Source organism: Mirounga angustirostris, unplaced genomic scaffold, assembly GCF_029215605.1.
Source record: "Mirounga angustirostris isolate CCGP_5_RB_7025 unplaced genomic scaffold, mMirAng1.0.hap1 SCAF_10, whole genome shotgun sequence".
NCBI lineage: Eukaryota > Metazoa > Chordata > Mammalia > Carnivora > Phocidae > Mirounga > Mirounga angustirostris.
This window is the reverse complement of record NW_026991718.1, coordinates 66,292,450-66,310,751: the sequence shown is the minus strand read 5'-3', so window position 1 is coordinate 66,310,751 and position 18,302 is coordinate 66,292,450. Positions and strand designations below refer to the sequence as shown.

Here is an 18,302-nt window from a genome sequence, read left to right as displayed (position 1 = left end):
TGCTTTAGTGATAGATCATTATGTTCCTCTTCAGATATATTAGTAGCTGTGCATCACACTACGTTAGTAATAGACAGTTAGTAACCAGGCTTATAAATCAACTTGCATGTACTCTTATTTACCACTAACATAAAACCATAAATTTCACAACCTGATTTATATCTGGTCAAGAATTATACTTCCTAGGAAGATAATACAGTTAAAACTCAAGATCTTAACAGTGCAAAGGCTAATGGATTAATCTTACCTGATGAAATAAGTATGTTCAAGCTTTCTAGCTTGCCATACTGAGCAGCCACAAATAAAGGTGTGATTCCAAAGTCATCCTGGCATTCCTTGTTTGCCCCTTTTTTAAGAAGCAATTTTATGATCTCAGCATTTTCCTAAAGCACAGATTCACATTTTAAATAGGAGAAAACAAAGACAATAGAAGGTATCTCTTTTCTTATTGTTGTATTTTGGGGTTTTTTCAACCTCACTAAAGGAAAACTTTTTTAAGTGTACTGTTCAATGAGAAGGAAGTATTAAACAATCAGATTATTCTATACCTTTAGCTAGCCCATTAAACATAAACAGATGAAACACTGATCTCTAAGAATCATAATCCTTTTAAAGCCTGCAAACTAGTTTGCTAGCCCAAGCACTAAGGAGTTACCAGTTTCTAAACACACTGCTATAAATAAAATAAGCCACTGCTCCTTATCAATTCATATCCCAAATATTCTGATGGTCTCTTAACTCTGCTATCAACATATGAAAAACTTAGATAAACCCTGAAGCCCAAAGCTGCTGGAACTACCAGAGCAGCTGGCTTATTCAGAATGATCATTAGCATTTAGACTGCCTTTTCTGTACTGCACTAACCATCATAAATCACAGGCAACTAGGAAGCAAAAACTGTATAGAACTGTCATTTTAAAAGGGTAAAACACATAATTTACATGGAAATGAAATAATAAATTCAGAGGTTACCTGAAAAGTAGCCTGGTGCAAAGCGTTCCATCCACACATAGAATGGGATCCATTAACATTTGCTCCATGTCGAAGCAACAGCCTTAACACATCTATCTGTCCATTTTCAACAGCTGCAATACAGCAGTCAAAACAATTATTGTCAGTACAAAGGCATGTTTGCAGCAATGGACACTTTGGAGATGTTCTCCTCACTTATTCACCCTGGAACTCACAATGCTCTGATCATTCCTATCAAGAAATCAAAACACATATTCCCTATGCAATCCCAAAACATTCATCACAATTGTCTTAGCCCAGACCTATTAACATATACTATCCTATCTGTTCAAAATTATTTTCAATCCTATTCAAAAGATACAGACGAGGGGGTATAGCTCAGGGGTAGAGCATTTGACTGCAAAAGATACAGACGAAATGGAAACAAGAGGCAAACACTTATTCCCTCTGCTAATGAAGACAATGTTTCTGTGGTGTTAAAAATGCAATTGGGAGAGAGACAAGTTTGAATAAGTCAGAAGAAACAGCACCAGGCTGAAGAAACAGTCTCGAAAGGATTGAAAGGTTTCTATTATTACCATCTGACCACAAATGACAATAGTCACTGACGACCCAAAAAAGCAACACTGCAAGTTTTGCATTGTAGATATTTTCTGCCATCATAGACAACAATCATTGTTAAAATGACGTTTTTGTATCAATCAATGAAAATATGGTAAAACTCTGCTTATTTGAAAAGGAGACTCCAGGTAACCTAAAGGGTATTATTAAAGAACTGCATATGACTTAACTACAGTAACTGAAACTAACAGCTCCCAAGATGCTGCTAACATAGATCCTTTAAAGAAGAGTTCGCATGCCCGTAGATACCTAAAAATCCCTTACCCTTTTTACGAATTTCACCAAATTATTCTACTTTCTTTTACGTATCTAATTTAACATGAGCCCAAGATAGGTGTCGCCTGATGTCAGGTAAATATAACAATTTGTAAATCCTACTTTGTGAGGAAGAACATAAGTATGATGTTACTAAGTTGATACAACACACAAGTGGGACCAAACTTCCCAGAATGTTATCTACCACAAAATTGTGCATTGAAGGTGGCACTGGTTCTGGAGGAGTTAATGAAAAAAAACAGAACACGAGAACAAAGGTATATAGTACTTACTGAAGTAAATACACACACAAATACACCATTAGCAAATCAGGTACACTGTGAATGATGTAGGTGTGAGTTACTGTGATGACTTTTGGAATTATAAGTTTGGGGAAATATCAGTTATCTATTAGAAAGAGGACAGATGTGTATAAGAAGGTCTGACTTCATGTGCTTGGTAATGAGAAAGGAGGTTTGAAAAACAAGTATTTTTTATTTTATTTATTTTATATATTTATTCCTTCTACTATAGTTGCAGGTAGGAAGTGAAAATCAACAACTCTCAGTCAAAAATTAGAAAGGCACTAGACTTTTAAATGAAGGGCCACACATGAAAAATGCTAGCATACATAAAACAATAGGAAAGATAAAATATTTAGAAGTAGAAAACAAGAAATGATACATGTACTCATTATCAAAGATAAATGTCACTGATATTCTATTAATTTTGTATATTGAATTTATACCAAAGCTTAGTTCCCCCATAAGGACTGTCAGAAGTTCTATAGTCAAGAATTCTCTTATTCGGGCGCCTGGGTGGCTCAGTCGGTTAAGCAACTGCCTTCGGCTCAGGTTATGATCCCAGGGTCCTGGGATTGAGTCCCGCATCAGGCTCCCTGCTCTGCGTGGAGCCTGCTCCTCCCTCTCCCACTCCCCCTGCTTGTGTTCCCTCTCTTGCTGTGTCTCTCTCTGTCAAATGAATAAATAAAATCTTAAAAAATAATAATAAATTAAAAAAAAAGAATTCTCTTATTCAGGGAGGTTTCAGAAATGTGGTGGTTCAGAAACCACCACGGTTGAGATAGCACCGCTGTAATAGAAGTTTAACATATCTTATTTCTAAGTTAACGTTCAAGGGCATTTTACCAAAGAAAAACACAACAGCTTTTCAAGCTATTTTTTCTATAATCAATTTAAAATCAATCTAATTTGGGGTGGAGGTCATAAGAGAAAAGGAAGAAAATCTGTTTCATATCAAATTCATACATCATTATCAGTGATTGCTGGCAAAATCATTCTATTGCCAGACCCTGAGTTGAAGATTATCAGGCTGTCAGCAGTGATATCTGAAGCAGGGTAAAGATGTTTGTTTTTCATGAGTTAGGCTGACCTTATAAAAATGAAAGTCGAAAAAATTTGTTTTGATTATTAAATACACTATAGTAGAGAGACAGAAAAATTGTTTTTAACATCATAAATACATTAAGATATATGATATCTGCATCTCTAGTGAAAACATTTCCCAATGGCAAAACAGTGAAACCAATACATGAGCAGATAAACAGCATTTTTATAGCTCTCACTAATTATTTAAATATAAAGCAAATTTAATGGTTAATAATTAAGAAACAATGGTTCAGAAAAGTGTACTTAGAGCTTACATCTACTACCAAAAGCCTCTCCTTTGGAAAAGGTGGATTAATTTATTTTTCCTTATATAACAAGTTACCAAATTGAGGAGGTAGGGTGCCGTATGATATGAATGTGTGTTATGCTTCAATACAAGTTTATTTTAAAAAAAGAGAAAAGAACCAGACTTGAACTTCCTGTTTGCTGGCCTCTTAATCCACTAAGAAAGTATGCTCCTTGAGGAAAGAAACTGTGCCTCCTTCTGCTTGTATGCTTTGTGCCAAATGCAGATAGAAGACGGGAAATAAATAATCGTTGTCTGGATGAATGGGAAAAAAAAAACATCTAAAAAGAAGTAAAATTTTCACTTTTTAAGAACACATCCCCTTTCCAAACTAAAAAGGCTTCAGAATTAGACTTCTGGATAGGACAACATAACTAGAACTAAACTAGCCTTCCCACCATCAATTATTGCACAAGTGAACAAATATGTAAGGCAACTTTTTCTGGCATTAAATAGGCAGAACATTGTGATTCCCGAGAGAAGGGAAACACATGAGGTAAGCCCCGTGACCACCTCAGCTCTCTGCCAGGCAACATTTATTAATTATGGTGCTTTGAGCTAAAGTCCAAGCAGGGCAAGGGTAAGGTTGAGGAAAAGGTACTCCAAGAAAGGAAACAGCCCAAGCAGAGGATAGCAGTCCACTAAGGAAGCAGAGATTAGAGTTTAAGTAGTTGACATCTGTGGTGGAAGGCCCCAGAGAAAAGAGATCTGTGCAGAGAGGTCCTGGTGTGGAAGTTCTCTAAGAATCCTTGCCTGAGTCTGGGCTGCACATGCCAAAGGCAAGACGAAGCTTACTGGAGAACTGCTAAAGGATTAAGAATGGAATAAGGGGAGCCTAGGTGGCTCAGTCTTCAGGTTAAGCATCTGCCTCTGGCTCAGGTCATGATCCCAGAGTCCTGGGATCGAGCCCCATCAGGCTCCCTGCTTGACAGGGAGCCTGCTTCTCCCTCTTCCCCGCTTGTACTCTCTCTCACTCTCTCTCTCAAATAAATAAAAACTTAAAAGAAAAAAAAAGAATGGAACAGAGATAACTAGAGGTCAAACAGTGCTGAGGACAATGGAAATCCTAGGAGTTCTGGTCAGTCACAGGGGTGAAACAATAAGATACCTCATTAACACTTTGGGCATCCAGCTAAAATACCCAAAAGACCAAGCCCTGGGAGTAAAAACCATATCTGAGAGTAACATCTACTCTAGATCTGCTCTAATGAGGCCTAAAATAAGTCCTGCAAGATGGGGAAGGGGGCAGAGGTTGGGAGGTGAGAGTCCTGCCAAATTAGACACACTCGGGAAACACCTTAAGCTCTCCACAGATACAGTCTAACAAAGCATAAGACCAAACCTAAACAAGCTGTAGGTGATATGTCAGTAAATGAATTATTAGAAAAAAAACATATCAACGTTTCTCATATGAAGATAACAGAACTCAAATCTTTCTAACATACTATCCACCATGTCCAGTATACAAGTCAGAAAGCAGTCACCAGAAACTGACCCCAAGATGGCCCAGATGTTGGAATTAACAGATGAAATAAAGCAACTAGTATAAACATGTTTTAAAAATTTAAGGGAAATATGTTCAAAGACTTTACTTTTAAAATATATGGTATATAGAAAGGTATACACAGAGAATCTCAGCAGAAAAATGAAATTATTAAGAAAAAAAAAAAAAAAAAAGAAATTCCAGAACTGAAAAAAAGAAATGGATGGGCTTTTAAAAGAAGATTAGAGAAAGGAGAAGAGTCAGTGAACTTGAAGACATCAATATAAATCATCCAGGGGCAGCTGGGTGGCTCAGTCGTTAAGCGTCTGCCTTCGGCTCAGGTCATGATCCCAGGACCCTGGGATGGAGCCCTGCCATCAGGCTCCCTGCTCAGCAGGAGGCCTGCTTCTCCCTCTTCCACCCCTCTGCTTGTGTTCCCTCTCTCACTGTGTCTCTCTCTGTCAAATAAATAAATAAATAAATCTTTAAAAACATATATATATAAATCATCCAATCTAAAGAACTGAGAGAGCGGGGCGCCTGGCTGGCTTAGTCAGAAGAGTATGCAACTCTGGATCTTGGGGTGGTGAGTCTGAGCCTCATGTTGGGTACAGCAATTACTTAAATAAATAAAACTTTGAAAAAAACAAAGAAAGAACTGAGAGGAAAAAAAGACTGCAGGAAAATTAACTGTGCATCAGGAACCTGTGGGTCAACATCAGATAGCCCAATATACATGTAATTGAAAGTCCCAAAGGAGAAGAGAGTAAGAATGGGACAGAGAAAAATATATTTCAAGAAATAATGGCTGAAATTTTCCAAAATTTGATTTAAAAAACATAAAGAAAAGCCACATTGACTTACAGATCCCAGAAAATCAGCAAACCACAGTGCTTTAGAAGAAGTCACTATACTTCTTATGATTTCACATTATATGTAAATTAAGGATGATTATATGAACATACCGGACAGTTCCATGGAAGAATTCCATTATAGAAGGGGCTACAAACAACAAGCCACTGAAATCAACTTAACAGCTTAATAGTTTAATTTTTTTTCAGGGCTCCCACTTGCACTTAAAATCTACCATTTCATCATATCCTTCAAGACTCTGCGATAATAAATTAATTAATCCAGCCATTCAACAGTACCAGGGACTGTACCAAGCACAAGGGTTATATAGCAGTCAACTCAAGAGACAAGGTATTTGCCTTCATGGAACTTCCCTTTTAGTCAGAGAGATGGATAATAAACAAACACAGATAAATAAAATAAGTTCTCATGAAAATACTGTGAAAGAAATTAACAGAGTAAAATAATAGACAGTGACTGGGGATGAGTGTGCTACTTTAGAAAAGGAGATAGAGGTCATCTTTGAAACAAAGACAGCTAGCTGAAGAGAGAAATGAAAGATAAAAAGCAGTAAGTCACACAAAGAGATTGAGGAGGAGTAGTCCAAGCAGGAAACAGGAGTGTAAAGGCCATGAGGGAGCCAAGAGCTGGGTATGTTTGAGCAACAGCAAGATGGCCCCTATGGCTTAAGTGTAAGTCAGGGAGAGGAAATAAGGCCAAAGAGGTCTCAGGAAGAAGCCGTATTTTGTATGGCATAGTCAGAAGTTTTAATTAATTGGTTGACTGATTTGTTTATTCATTTATTTATATTCAAGGAAAAAATTTTCAGCTGGAGCATCAATGGAAAACAGCTCTCTCTTCAGACTCACCTTGTGAGCCTCTCCCCCTCACTTTCCTGTGTTCTAGCCACACTCCTTTTGCCTTATTTCAATGGTTCATTCCATACTTTCAGAATGCAACAACTAAGAAAAATTTTCACTGACCAGCCCAACTAAAGCAGGTCCCCCTATTACTTTCTATCATATCATAATGTCCCATTCCTCTCTATCACTTATTAATAGATTGCAATTATAATTCACATGTATACCTTTTCATTATAAATTCCCCACCAGATTATAAACCTCACTCACTACTATATATCCCCAGCACTTAGCAAAGTGCCTGACTTTTAAAGCCACTCAGTAAATATAAGCTAGATGACAGAAAACAGAAGAGGATTTATACTGACTGGTCACTTCAAACATTAAACACACCATCACAAATACTAAAAGAATAGAAATGAGCAGAGGGGAAAAAAGGACTTGAGATTAACACTAAGCAGGATTCTCAAATTGACTAATCAGATCTTTGCTATTACACAGGAAAGATAAACCTACACATGATTGATGTTAAAATGGAAACAATAAGATTCAAGTAATAAAATCTAGAGAAGTATTTATTTGGAACTTATAAATTAAATGAGATATTCACATAATGAGTTCTTTTACTGCTATAATCAAAATTTAAACAATAACTTATAAACACATAAAAAGATCAACATCATTAATCATGAGTGAAATGCAAATCAGAACCATGAGATGCCACTTCACACCCATTAGGATGGCTATAATCAAAACGATGGACAAGTATTGACAAGGATATGGAGAAACTGAAACCATCATCCATTGCTGGTAGGAATGTAAAATGGTACAGCCACTTTATAAGTCCAGCAGTTCCTCAAAAACATAAACACAGGGTTATCACATGATCCAGCTATTCCACTCCTTGAAATTTCCACAGAACAAACCAGAAAACATATATCCATACAAAAACTTTTACACAAATGATTTTGGCAGGATTATTCGTAATAGTCAAGAAGTAGAAACAACCCAAATGTTCATCAATTGAAGAATGGATAAACAAAAGGTGGTACAACCACACTACTGAATATTACTCAGCCATAAAAAGGAATAAAGTACTGATACATGCTACAACATGAACCTTAAAAACTTTATGCTAAATGAAAAGAGCCAGACATAAAAGGCCACATATTGTGTGATTACAGGAAATGTCGAGAATAAGCAATTCCATAGACACAACGGAGTTTCATAGTTGCCAGGGGCTGGGGGAAGGAGCGGGGAGTGACTGCTACCACATACAGGGGCTCCTGTAACCGATGGTGTCTTTACGTTTTGTACTATCTTTCCGCCTATCTCTCTTTCAAGTCACAAGTGTTTCTATCAACATATTTCTTTTAAAACTTCGTGGATCTTCTGGGAATCTTCTTAGGGTTCTCTTTAATAGACAAAAACCACACTCACAAAGCTCTTTGAGATAAGCCCTTCTCTGCCCTGGGCTTCTGCTGAGGAGCAACACCCCAAGTTTCTTAAAGCCCCACTGTTTGAGTGTACCTATAAATCACACCCCAAAATCTTTAGAGGACCTTTCATCTGCCTGAATACTTCTATGGCACCACCTTTATCACACACAGATTTTAACAAAGTACTTTACAATCATATAGAAGACTTCACTTTGATACCATGTTTCCCTGGTGGTGCCCTGGATTTGGTATTTGCTTGTAAATCTTAATGTAAGTCTTCTTAGTTTAAGCCTTTTGCTCTTAGTGGAGGCTGAGAACTTTCAAAACTATGAAGTCCAGGCTCTTTGGTGTTTTAAAGTCTTTCTTTTAGTTGACCTCTCTTCTCTCACTTTTTTTTTCAAAGTGTTTTCTGGCTTACTCCACTGGAAAATCATCACCTTGAATATAGTTACCAGAACCCTTTGGCCCATCAGCATTAATTAAAATATGAACCATGGGACAGTGCAGGGCGGGGGCGGGAGCGGTGCACACTGATGGAACTTGTTAAGAGTGGTAAGAGGTGTTAGATTAACTGATTAGCAGTTTCTAAAGGAAAAATAAATTTAGATCCAAACTTTTCACCACACAATAATCAAAAAATAAAAATTTAAAAAACCAGAATTGCACATTTATCAGATTTTAGTAGAAAAACATTCTAGGGCGCCTGGGTGGCTCAGTCGTTAAGCATCTGCCTTCAGCTCAGGTCATGATCCCAGCGTCCTGGGATCGAGCCCCGCATCGGGCTCCCTGCTCCGTGGGAAGCCTGCTTCTCCCTCTCCCATTCCCCCTGCTTGTATTCCCTCTCTCGCTGTGTCTCTCTGTGTCAAATAAATAAATAAAATCTTTAAAAAAAAAAAAAAATTCTAAACCTTAATGCCATAGATACAATCACAAAGTAAAAGATAAAAGGATTTCAACAGATATATATACAATAGAATTGAAAAAGTAGTGAGGAAACAAGTGCTCAGGGAAATAATAATTTTCACCAAACATAAAAACGAGCTTAATAATATAAAGAATTCATAAAAATCAGTAAGGAAAACATGAAGACTCTTATAGATGAGTGACATGAATAAATTTATAAAAAATAAAGTACAAGAAATAAACAGATAATGGGAAAACATATAAACATGGTAATATTTCTTAAATTAGCAAATACGTGGGGCGCCTGGGTGGCTCAGTTGGTTAAGCGACTGCCTTCGGCTCAGGTCATGATCCTGGAGTCCCGGGATCGAGTCCCGCATCGGGCTCCCTGCTCGGCGGGGAGTCTGCTTCTCCCTCTGACCCTCCCCCCCCCTCTCATGTGCTCTCTGTCTCTCTCATTCTCTCTGTCTCAAATAAATAAATAAAATCTTTAAAAAAAAAAAAAATTAGCAAATACGTTATGCAAATGGTGTCCTTGTGATGATTTACCAACTTTTCAGTGATTTAATAAGGTTAATATGAAAGTGTAATAAAATGTTTATTTTTTATTTACTAATCCTTCAATGAAAATTTGTTGTGTGGAAAAATTTCAGTTATTTTTTTTCAAACATGGAGTGACTAGTAATAAAAAGTCTAAATGTCTAATATTATGATATAATACCTTCAGTAGACTAAAATAATATCTAAAACTATAACTGTTAAGACAGTGTTGAAATGTAAAAAAAATGCTTATAGCAGATTAAGTGAAAAATGTAAATTGGAAAAATGTATGATGCATTTTATAAAATGTGAAGTGCTTCTTTAAAATTATAAAATATCTACATGAATTTCTGTATAAACTACATAAAATACCTACCCATAAGGAACTGCAGGGAATTCTTGAAGATACAAATGTGTAGGATAAGGGACAATTTTTTTTCTTCTTAAAATCTGCTATTGTTTACACAATAAAAAAAAATAGAAAAAAATGAAATTTGTGATATCTATGCTGTTAATACAGACACCTCCTTTTCAGCATATATCTACTAGTCTGTCTCACTATTAACAATTTTTCCAAATAGATATCATATTTCAAAAATTTGTACAGTAGTATTTTGGAGATTGGCTTATTCCAAAGTCTACAAATTTTTCATCACAAGACAATACTTCTGCTGTTGGCCACAATCTTCAAGCTCACTTTAACATCTGCCTTTAAACAGAATTTCAGCCCAAAGAACAATTCAAAATTACATTTAAATACCCTAAGACAGAAATTCCTATATAATACCTGTGTGAGAACTCAACTCTTTTTACAGCATTTCCCTATAATAAGATTTCAGATCCTGTGTTACAACCTAGAGTATAGAAGCATATAGAGAAGCCTACGGAATTAGTGAAGCAACACTGTAGGGCCAGACAGATGATTCAAATGTCTGGAACACAGTCCTGCTTCCTCATTATGATCAAAGAGATCTGCTGTGTGCAGAAAAATTTTCCTCAATAGTCCCTAACATTCTCTAGGCCTCAGCACTTATAATCCACCTGCTGGCCCCAGTAAGCCTCACTGTCCGATTTATTTTCTCCAGAATAATTACCTATGACCAATTTTATTGGTTTAAATAAACATGTTTACCTTTCGTCCTCCACAACTATATTGATCTTGTCAACCAACCTTACAAACATACACACTATTTTCCCATCCCAAAAAAAGGAGTCCAAAGTCCATAATCCTCTCTTTCCATGGTCACTACCTGTACAAACAGCCATTCATTTGCCAGGTTTTCCTCTACTCCAAAAAATACAACTGGGCCTGCAGGCAGAAGCTGTTAACACAGAACCTGTATGCTCTTTCGTGTCCTCCTATTTCCTGTCCAAGTTTTCAATGACTCTAAAGACATTTCCTTAGACTGTTTAATTAGTATCATTTGTTCATTTTCTCATGTCTCAGTAAGAGTAGGCTGCAGCTACTGACAATGACAAATCTTTAAAGACTTAAATTCCAAGACAACAAACTGCATACTTTCTGCCTGGCCGTATTGGGGCTACATACAGTCACTGACTTCACACTCAACAGTCACCAACGACTACAACTCAAATACTTTCCTCCCAATCCAACAACAACAAAAAAACCCTTACACTCATCAGTGTTTACAGATTTTCTGTACTTTTCCATGATCTAATCCCAGCAAAGTTTTGATTGGAAATTAATTTCTATTCACCTAAATTTGGAAAAGAATTTATAATTTAAGTGTATGTGTTTATTGTCATTGCCAGTCATATCCTAGAAGCCTATTAACATGTTTTACTGCAAAATACTTCAGCAATCAGGACTTCCTGGGTGGCTCAGTCATTAAGCGGCTGCCTTCGGCTCGGGTCATGATCCCAGGGTCCTGGGATCAGGTCCTGCATCGGACTCCCTGCTGAGTGGGGGGCCTGCTTCTCCCTCCGACTGCCACTCCCCTTGCTTGTGCTCTCATTCTCTCTCTCTCTCTCTGTTAAATAAATAAATAAATAAATAATCTTTAAAAAAAATACTTCAGCAACCTAATCATTATGGCAAGGCTGAAGAATTATTTAGTTTTGAAGGAATATTATTAATAAACCATGCCTACATATTTGTATGTAGTATAGGCACTAAACTAAAATTTATTTCTTTTCCTCAATAAGGTGGTAATACCAACTTCCTTTGATTTAGAAGCATTTCCATAATTGAAGTGATTCTGAGCAGAGAAACAGTGATTTGTGGATATCATCAAATAAAACTAATTTCTATGTGATACTAGGACAGCCATATACATGAAAAGTATCCTATAAGATATTTTGAAGAAGAGAAGAGGAAGAAAGGAAGGAGGAAGAGAAAGAAACTACTTCATGGGTGCAAATAACTAAGACCAGACACTTCAGCAGCATGGAACTATAAGTCCCCTTTTATTCTTGTAGTATCATACTCAGTATGTACTAACATCATAATATCTCTCAATCAGAATCTTCAAGTAACATGTGCTCACATGAGCATCAGTAACAATCTGTGCACAAGATGCTGTCTGGAGAATAAGGAAAATTAAGTCAACTCTTGCAAATATATAACATTCTTTTAGATTTATTTTATTTTTATTATTTATTCATGAGAAACAGAGAGAGGGACAGAGGGAGAGAGGCAGGTTCCATGCTCCAATACGGGACTCGATCCCAGGACCCCCGGATCACGACCTGAGCCGAAGGCAGACGCTTAACCAACTGAGCCACCCAGGCACCCTGTAACATTCTTTTAAAACACCATTAGCATTCTTGGAAGATGCTTAAGATTAACTATTCATCCATCCAAGACTTTGTCCTAAAATCAATGAACAGGTAACAAACATTACATGAGGTAGAAATGATGAAACACTGTACTAAAAATAAAATAAAGGACAAATAAACTAATTACAATTCAGAGACCTTAACTGGATCCTGATTTCAACAATCTGAAAAATACACATAATCATATATATGACAATCAGGGAAATTCTAACACCAATTGGATGTTTGTTGATACTGATGAATTATTGTTATCTTTAAGAGCAATAATAACATTGTGATAGTTTTTTAAAGAAACATATTTATCCTTTGCAGATACATACACAAATATTTATGTGTTAAATTATATGATGAATGGGGTTTTCCCTCAAAATAATGAAGTGGAGATAGTGAGTAGAGCTATAAATGAAACAAGATTTGCCCTAAGTTGAAAACTACTGAAGTTCAGTGTTAGGTACATGGCAACTTATTTCATTTGTCTTTATATTTAAGAATGCCACAAATTTTGAAGAGAATTTCAAATGGGAATTCCAAAAACATTTTGCATATCTGAAATATTCTTAATGTGTATAAATGTGAATTTTTTAAAACATTATCAGAATAAAAATTTAACTGAACATTCTTACTTACTTAATAATATAATTTAAGGTTATATTTTACATATTAATTAAAAATTCTTTAAAACCTAAAGAAACAGAGAGGGAGAAGAGACAAGAAAGTAGATAATCTACAGCAGAATAATAACAGTAATTAGGACTGACCTCACCTTCATAATACTTTGTGCCTCTTACAGCACTTACTAAAGTGTGCCTTGAATTGTTATTTTAATAACCCCAATTAGATGGTAAACCCTTGATAGTAGGAACTAAGCCTAACAAAGAAGACAGAACCCTGATCATCACCTAATCAATTGAGGAAAACGAGGAAAATTCTGCTGCAACTTCTACCATCTCGCTAAAGCAAAGCTGACTGGCTAAACTGGTGATTCTCTACTCCTTCCCTTTCAACATGCTGTGGGACCCACCTAGTACTGCATGCTAGGGCAGAGGAGACAAATGCTTCAAAGACAGAAGAGCACTACTGCTCAGTTAAGGATGTATGATCAGCCAAACTCTCCAATACAGAACCACTAGCCACAAGTAGGTGTTTACATTTAAATTACTTAAATTATAAATCAAAACCACAATATCACCTCGCACCTGTCAGAATGGCTAAAATCAAAAATACAAGAAACAATAAGGTTGATGAGGATGTGAAGAAAAAGGAACCCTTGTGCACTGTTGGTGGGAATGCAAACTGGTGCAGCCACTGTGGAAGACAGTATAGAGGTTCCTCAAAAAATTTAAAATAGAATTACCATATAATTCAGTAACTCTACTACTGGGTATTTACCCAAAGAATACGAAAACAATAATTCAAAAAGTTATATGCACCCCTATGTTTATTACAGCATTATTTACAATAGCCAAATTATGGAAGCAACCTAAATGTCCATTGACAGATGAATGTATAAAGATGTGGTATACATGGGCGCCTGGGTGGCTCAGTTGGTTAAGCGACTGCCTTCGGCTCAGGTCATGATCCTGGAGTCCCGGGATCAAGTCCCGCATCGGGCTCCCTGCTCGGCAGGGAGTCTGCTTCGTCCTCTGACCCTATCCCCTCTCATGTGTTCTCTCTCTCATTCTCTCTCAAATAAATAAATAAAATCTTTAAAAAAAAAAAAAAAAGATGTGGTATACACATATATATAATGGGATATTATTCAGCCCTAAAAAAGAATGAAATCCTGCCATTTGCAACAGCATGGATGAATCTAGAGAGTATAATGCTAAGCAAAATAAGTCAGTAGAGAAAGACAAATACCACATGATTTCACTCATATGTGGAATTTAAGAAACAAAACAAATGAACAAAGAGAAAAAAAGAGAGACAAACCAAGAACTCAACTATAAAGAACAAACTAATGGTTACCAGAGGGAAGGTGGGTGGGGGAATGGTTGAAATGGTGAATGGGATTAAGAGTACACTTATCAAGATGAGCACTGAGTCATGTATAGAACTGTTGCATCACTATATTGTACACCAAAACTAATATAATACTGTATACTGGATTTAAAATAAAATTTAAATATTTAAATATTTAAATTAATTAGATATAATTTATTGAAATCTGAGTACCTCAATCAAACTAGCCACATTTGAAGTGCTCAAGAGCCATACATAGCTAGTGATTATCATAATGGACAGTGTAGATATAGTACATTTCCAAGTTCTATGGGACAGCATTGGTCTAGAGTTCAGAATTTAACTGAATTGGAATTTAATCTAGAATACTAGGCACATCTGTCTGAGATACATGCATGCCTGGCAATGGGGACAGGGAACCAGGCCACCAGTTGTGGCTCCAATGGCTTGAAGTTAAGTGTTCAAGGACAGAAAGGAAATGAGCAATCCTAGAACCTGCAAAAGTACTGTGGTTCCCACAGAGAAAAAGAAAGCAGAATCATAATGATCTGGTATTATACCAGCATTCAACAGAGACCAGAGCTCAAGGATAAAGAGTAAAGATGAATAAAACACCCCACTTTGGAAAGCAGAGCTCAAAATGTCTGGGGCACACAGAGAGATGGGAGAAGGGTTTTCCTCCCTCAATCCAAACAGATATGTACTGTGATTGTCTCTCTAAGACTGCAGCTGAGAGAGTAGAAAAGAAAAACCAGAAGCTCTGAGGGAAGGGACACTGCCCCTCTGGCAAGAGGTTATATTATAGTGCTGGAGAAGCCTATAAGAGCAAAAGTCTAAGAAAACAAGGATGACAATTTCAATAATTTCTAGGGAGACAGTTTCTCCATTTCCTAAGTTAAAGGGAAAAAGAAGTAATCTGGGAAAGCATCCTGAATAACAAAATATTTTTGAAAAAGAAGAAATCAAGGAACTGAAAACAGTCTTTGACCCATATAAAACTTCTAACCAAAATCAAAATTTAGTTGAGGCATGGAGCATATTAAGTGCCGTCCAAAGCCCCAGATAAAGACTTCCTGAAGGCATGAACTCAACATAAGATTCTCATTTGGGACAAATACGACAAACCTATACATACATGTAAGTAATAAATCTAACTAGGAATAGTAAGTTCTAACTAGGAATAGTAAATAATGATCATCATATAATGCAACATTCATTAAAGAATAGATTTTTAAAAGAAGAACTTTTAAAAATGTAATTATCTTACTGAATGTTCTTTTGGGAAAATGCCTAATGTGACCACGTATTCTAGGGAACTACTGCAGACAAGTTCTATAGCAAATGCAAATCACAGTGAGCTGAGTTTTACATCTATAAGCTAGAAATATACTCTTTCATTTTAAAGCTCCGATTTTGACAGTAATTCTACTGAGAAACATCACAGTCAGTGAGGCTGAAGTGGACAGTTCAAACACAGGCTGTCCATCTCCTCTTGTTATAGCAGCAGGATGGCAATTTCTGAGAACGTCAGAGATCACCTAAGTGTTCTATTAGTATATTTGATTTATATATGGATTTTTAACTGTATCTATGCTTTTTAAGTTCTACATGTACTCTATTCTCCATTATGCACTTCATTTTTCTATACAATTCAACAATAAAATAATATTTTCACTGTATACCTAATATGTATAAAACTTTTTTTTATACATTTAAAACATTCATAAGTCATTTATCTACTGCAGAATTTCTCTGGTCCTGTGGTTACACTGACATCTGGTGGCACTAGGAAAGAAACTAGACTGCAATGACAAGGGACTTTTCTCTCTCTTTTTTTTTGGCTAATTTATTTGATATGACTTCAGAGTTTATGTTTTTCCAAGGCTTTATACCCAAGATAACAAAACTATTAAAATACTATACTAACTCCAATGACAGCAAACATTAGTTACAATCAGTGACATTCTTGAAGTAATTCACTTTGGTAACATGACTGGGAAGGATGTAGAATTATTTCAACAATGTCACTGGCTAAGTAGGACTGCCCATGGTTATTTATCTCATAATTAAAGTTTATAATCAGAATGGTTATAAAGTAAGACTTTCCCATCAAGGATAAAGGCATCATTGCAAACCATTTTCTCTATATCTTTAGATAGAGTCCCATATTGTGTCTTGGCCATGAATGTTTAGTTTGAAATAGAATACTGTACTGATATTTAGTAAAGTTTTTAAATATTTAGAAAAATTTAGAAAAAGTGTAACTTCGTAATAATAATGAAGTTACACTTCTTTTTTATCAAGTACCTCAGGTCTACCCAATGACTAACAAGCTTAAAGATGTATACTAATGGGAAAAACCATGGCCTCATGAGCAAAATCCGTTATGTCAGCAATATAACAAAAAAGCTGTGATCAATACTCCAATCTAATTTTACAGGTTGCCACTGACATGTCTCATGGTTTCTAATAAAAAGAGAATTCTAGGGGCGCCTGGGTGGCTTAGTCATTAAGCATCTGCCTTCAGCTCAGGGTCCTGGGATCGAGCCCCGCATCGGGCTCCCTGCTCCATGGGAGGCCTGCTTCTCCCTCTCCCACTCCCCCTGCTCTTCCGCTGTGTCTCTCTCTGTCAAATATATAAATAAAATCTTTAAAAAAGAGAGAGAGAGAGAATTCTTTTTTTTTTTTTAAAGAGGGAGAGAGGGAGAGAGAGAATCCCAAACAGGCTCCACACCCAATGAGGAGCCTGATGTGAGGCTTGATCCCACAACCCCGAGATCATAACCCAAGTCAAAATCAAGAGTTAGACGCCTAACAAACTGAGCCACCCAGGCACCCCCAGAAAGAGAGAATTCTAATGACCAGTTAGACACTGGAGACCATATCCAGAAAAAGACATCTTTCAGTCATGAGAAAGTCTTAGACAAAACCCTGAAATTTCACCATCTTATTACATATTATTTTTCCAGATGTCTCCTCAGCAAGAGAATCAAGACCACCATTTGACTCAGCATACCCCTAAATTTATATATTCTAGAGCTATAACAATGAATTCCACCACCTTCTGTAATTATCCATTTCACATTTTTGAAACATTCATATAACAGTATTCTCCTTATAGGAAAACCAGCTCTGTAAGTATGATCTCCATGTTATGGCTTAGAGAAATAAATCATTACACTGAAGAGTCCCTATTAGAGAAAAAGTATATAGCACACTGTCCTTCATCCCAAGGATTCCTATTTAAATAGAAGCAACACTTCTATTTCAGTTTTTAAGTTCTAGTGAAGATCATATATAATTAATTGGCCAATGGTAATAATTATTATGAAGAATGAAGAGACAACTGCATTAACTATGTATGCAATGATCCAGTTTGACAGCCACACATCCATAATGTACGGCAGTGATAGTCAATATTGTTCATAAACTGGCTGTCAATCTGCAAACTGTCCCCAGTCCTCAACAAGGTAAGATCTGACCAGAATGTAAATCAATTATGTCCCTAAGCACACTGTTTAGTTCCGCTGACATTTTTCTTAAAATGAGACTTCTCTAATAAAGGAAGCAGGGCAATGATTTACATTCTGACTCAAGCACCTTACATCAACAAACCAACATTTTGTGTGGCACTGCTCTATGGTATCTAAAGAGAACAGAGATTGCACTATATGGGTGGGGTGGGGTTGAGGGGGAGCCCATCTAGGTCTATACTAGAATATTACATTATTGCAAAATACTGAAATCAAGAATTTTTGTTCTACTTTAAAAGTTAATAAGGACTTCCGATTTTATTATGGGGGCATTAAGCAAGCATTTCCCCTTACTCTTCTTAGAAAGCATCCAAAAGCAATTAATCCAAAATCAGCAGAGAAAATTAGAAATAAAAACACACTCTCAATTTTTAGCAAAACTGGGATC

At 36.4% G+C, this 18,302-nt stretch overlaps 1 protein-coding gene across 6 annotated transcripts in view; it reads right to left on the bottom strand.

Moving 5' to 3' along the window:
* The window catches only part of ASB3 (ankyrin repeat and SOCS box containing 3), a 112,718-nt gene that overhangs the window by 40,811 nt on the left and 53,605 nt on the right, over nucleotides 1-18,302 (bottom strand). For all 6 annotated transcript variants that reach the window (XR_010405701.1, XM_045885001.3, XM_064572516.1 and 3 more), the window contains 2 exons: nucleotides 973-1,085; nucleotides 248-383 (listed from right to left, as the gene is read on the bottom strand). Coding sequence is in view for 5 of the 6 variants with exons in the window: in XM_045885001.3 (XP_045740957.1) it covers nucleotides 248-383; nucleotides 973-1,085 (249 nt within the window). In the remaining variant the exon portion in view is untranslated. The remainder of the gene's footprint in view (nucleotides 1-247; nucleotides 384-972; nucleotides 1,086-18,302) is intronic.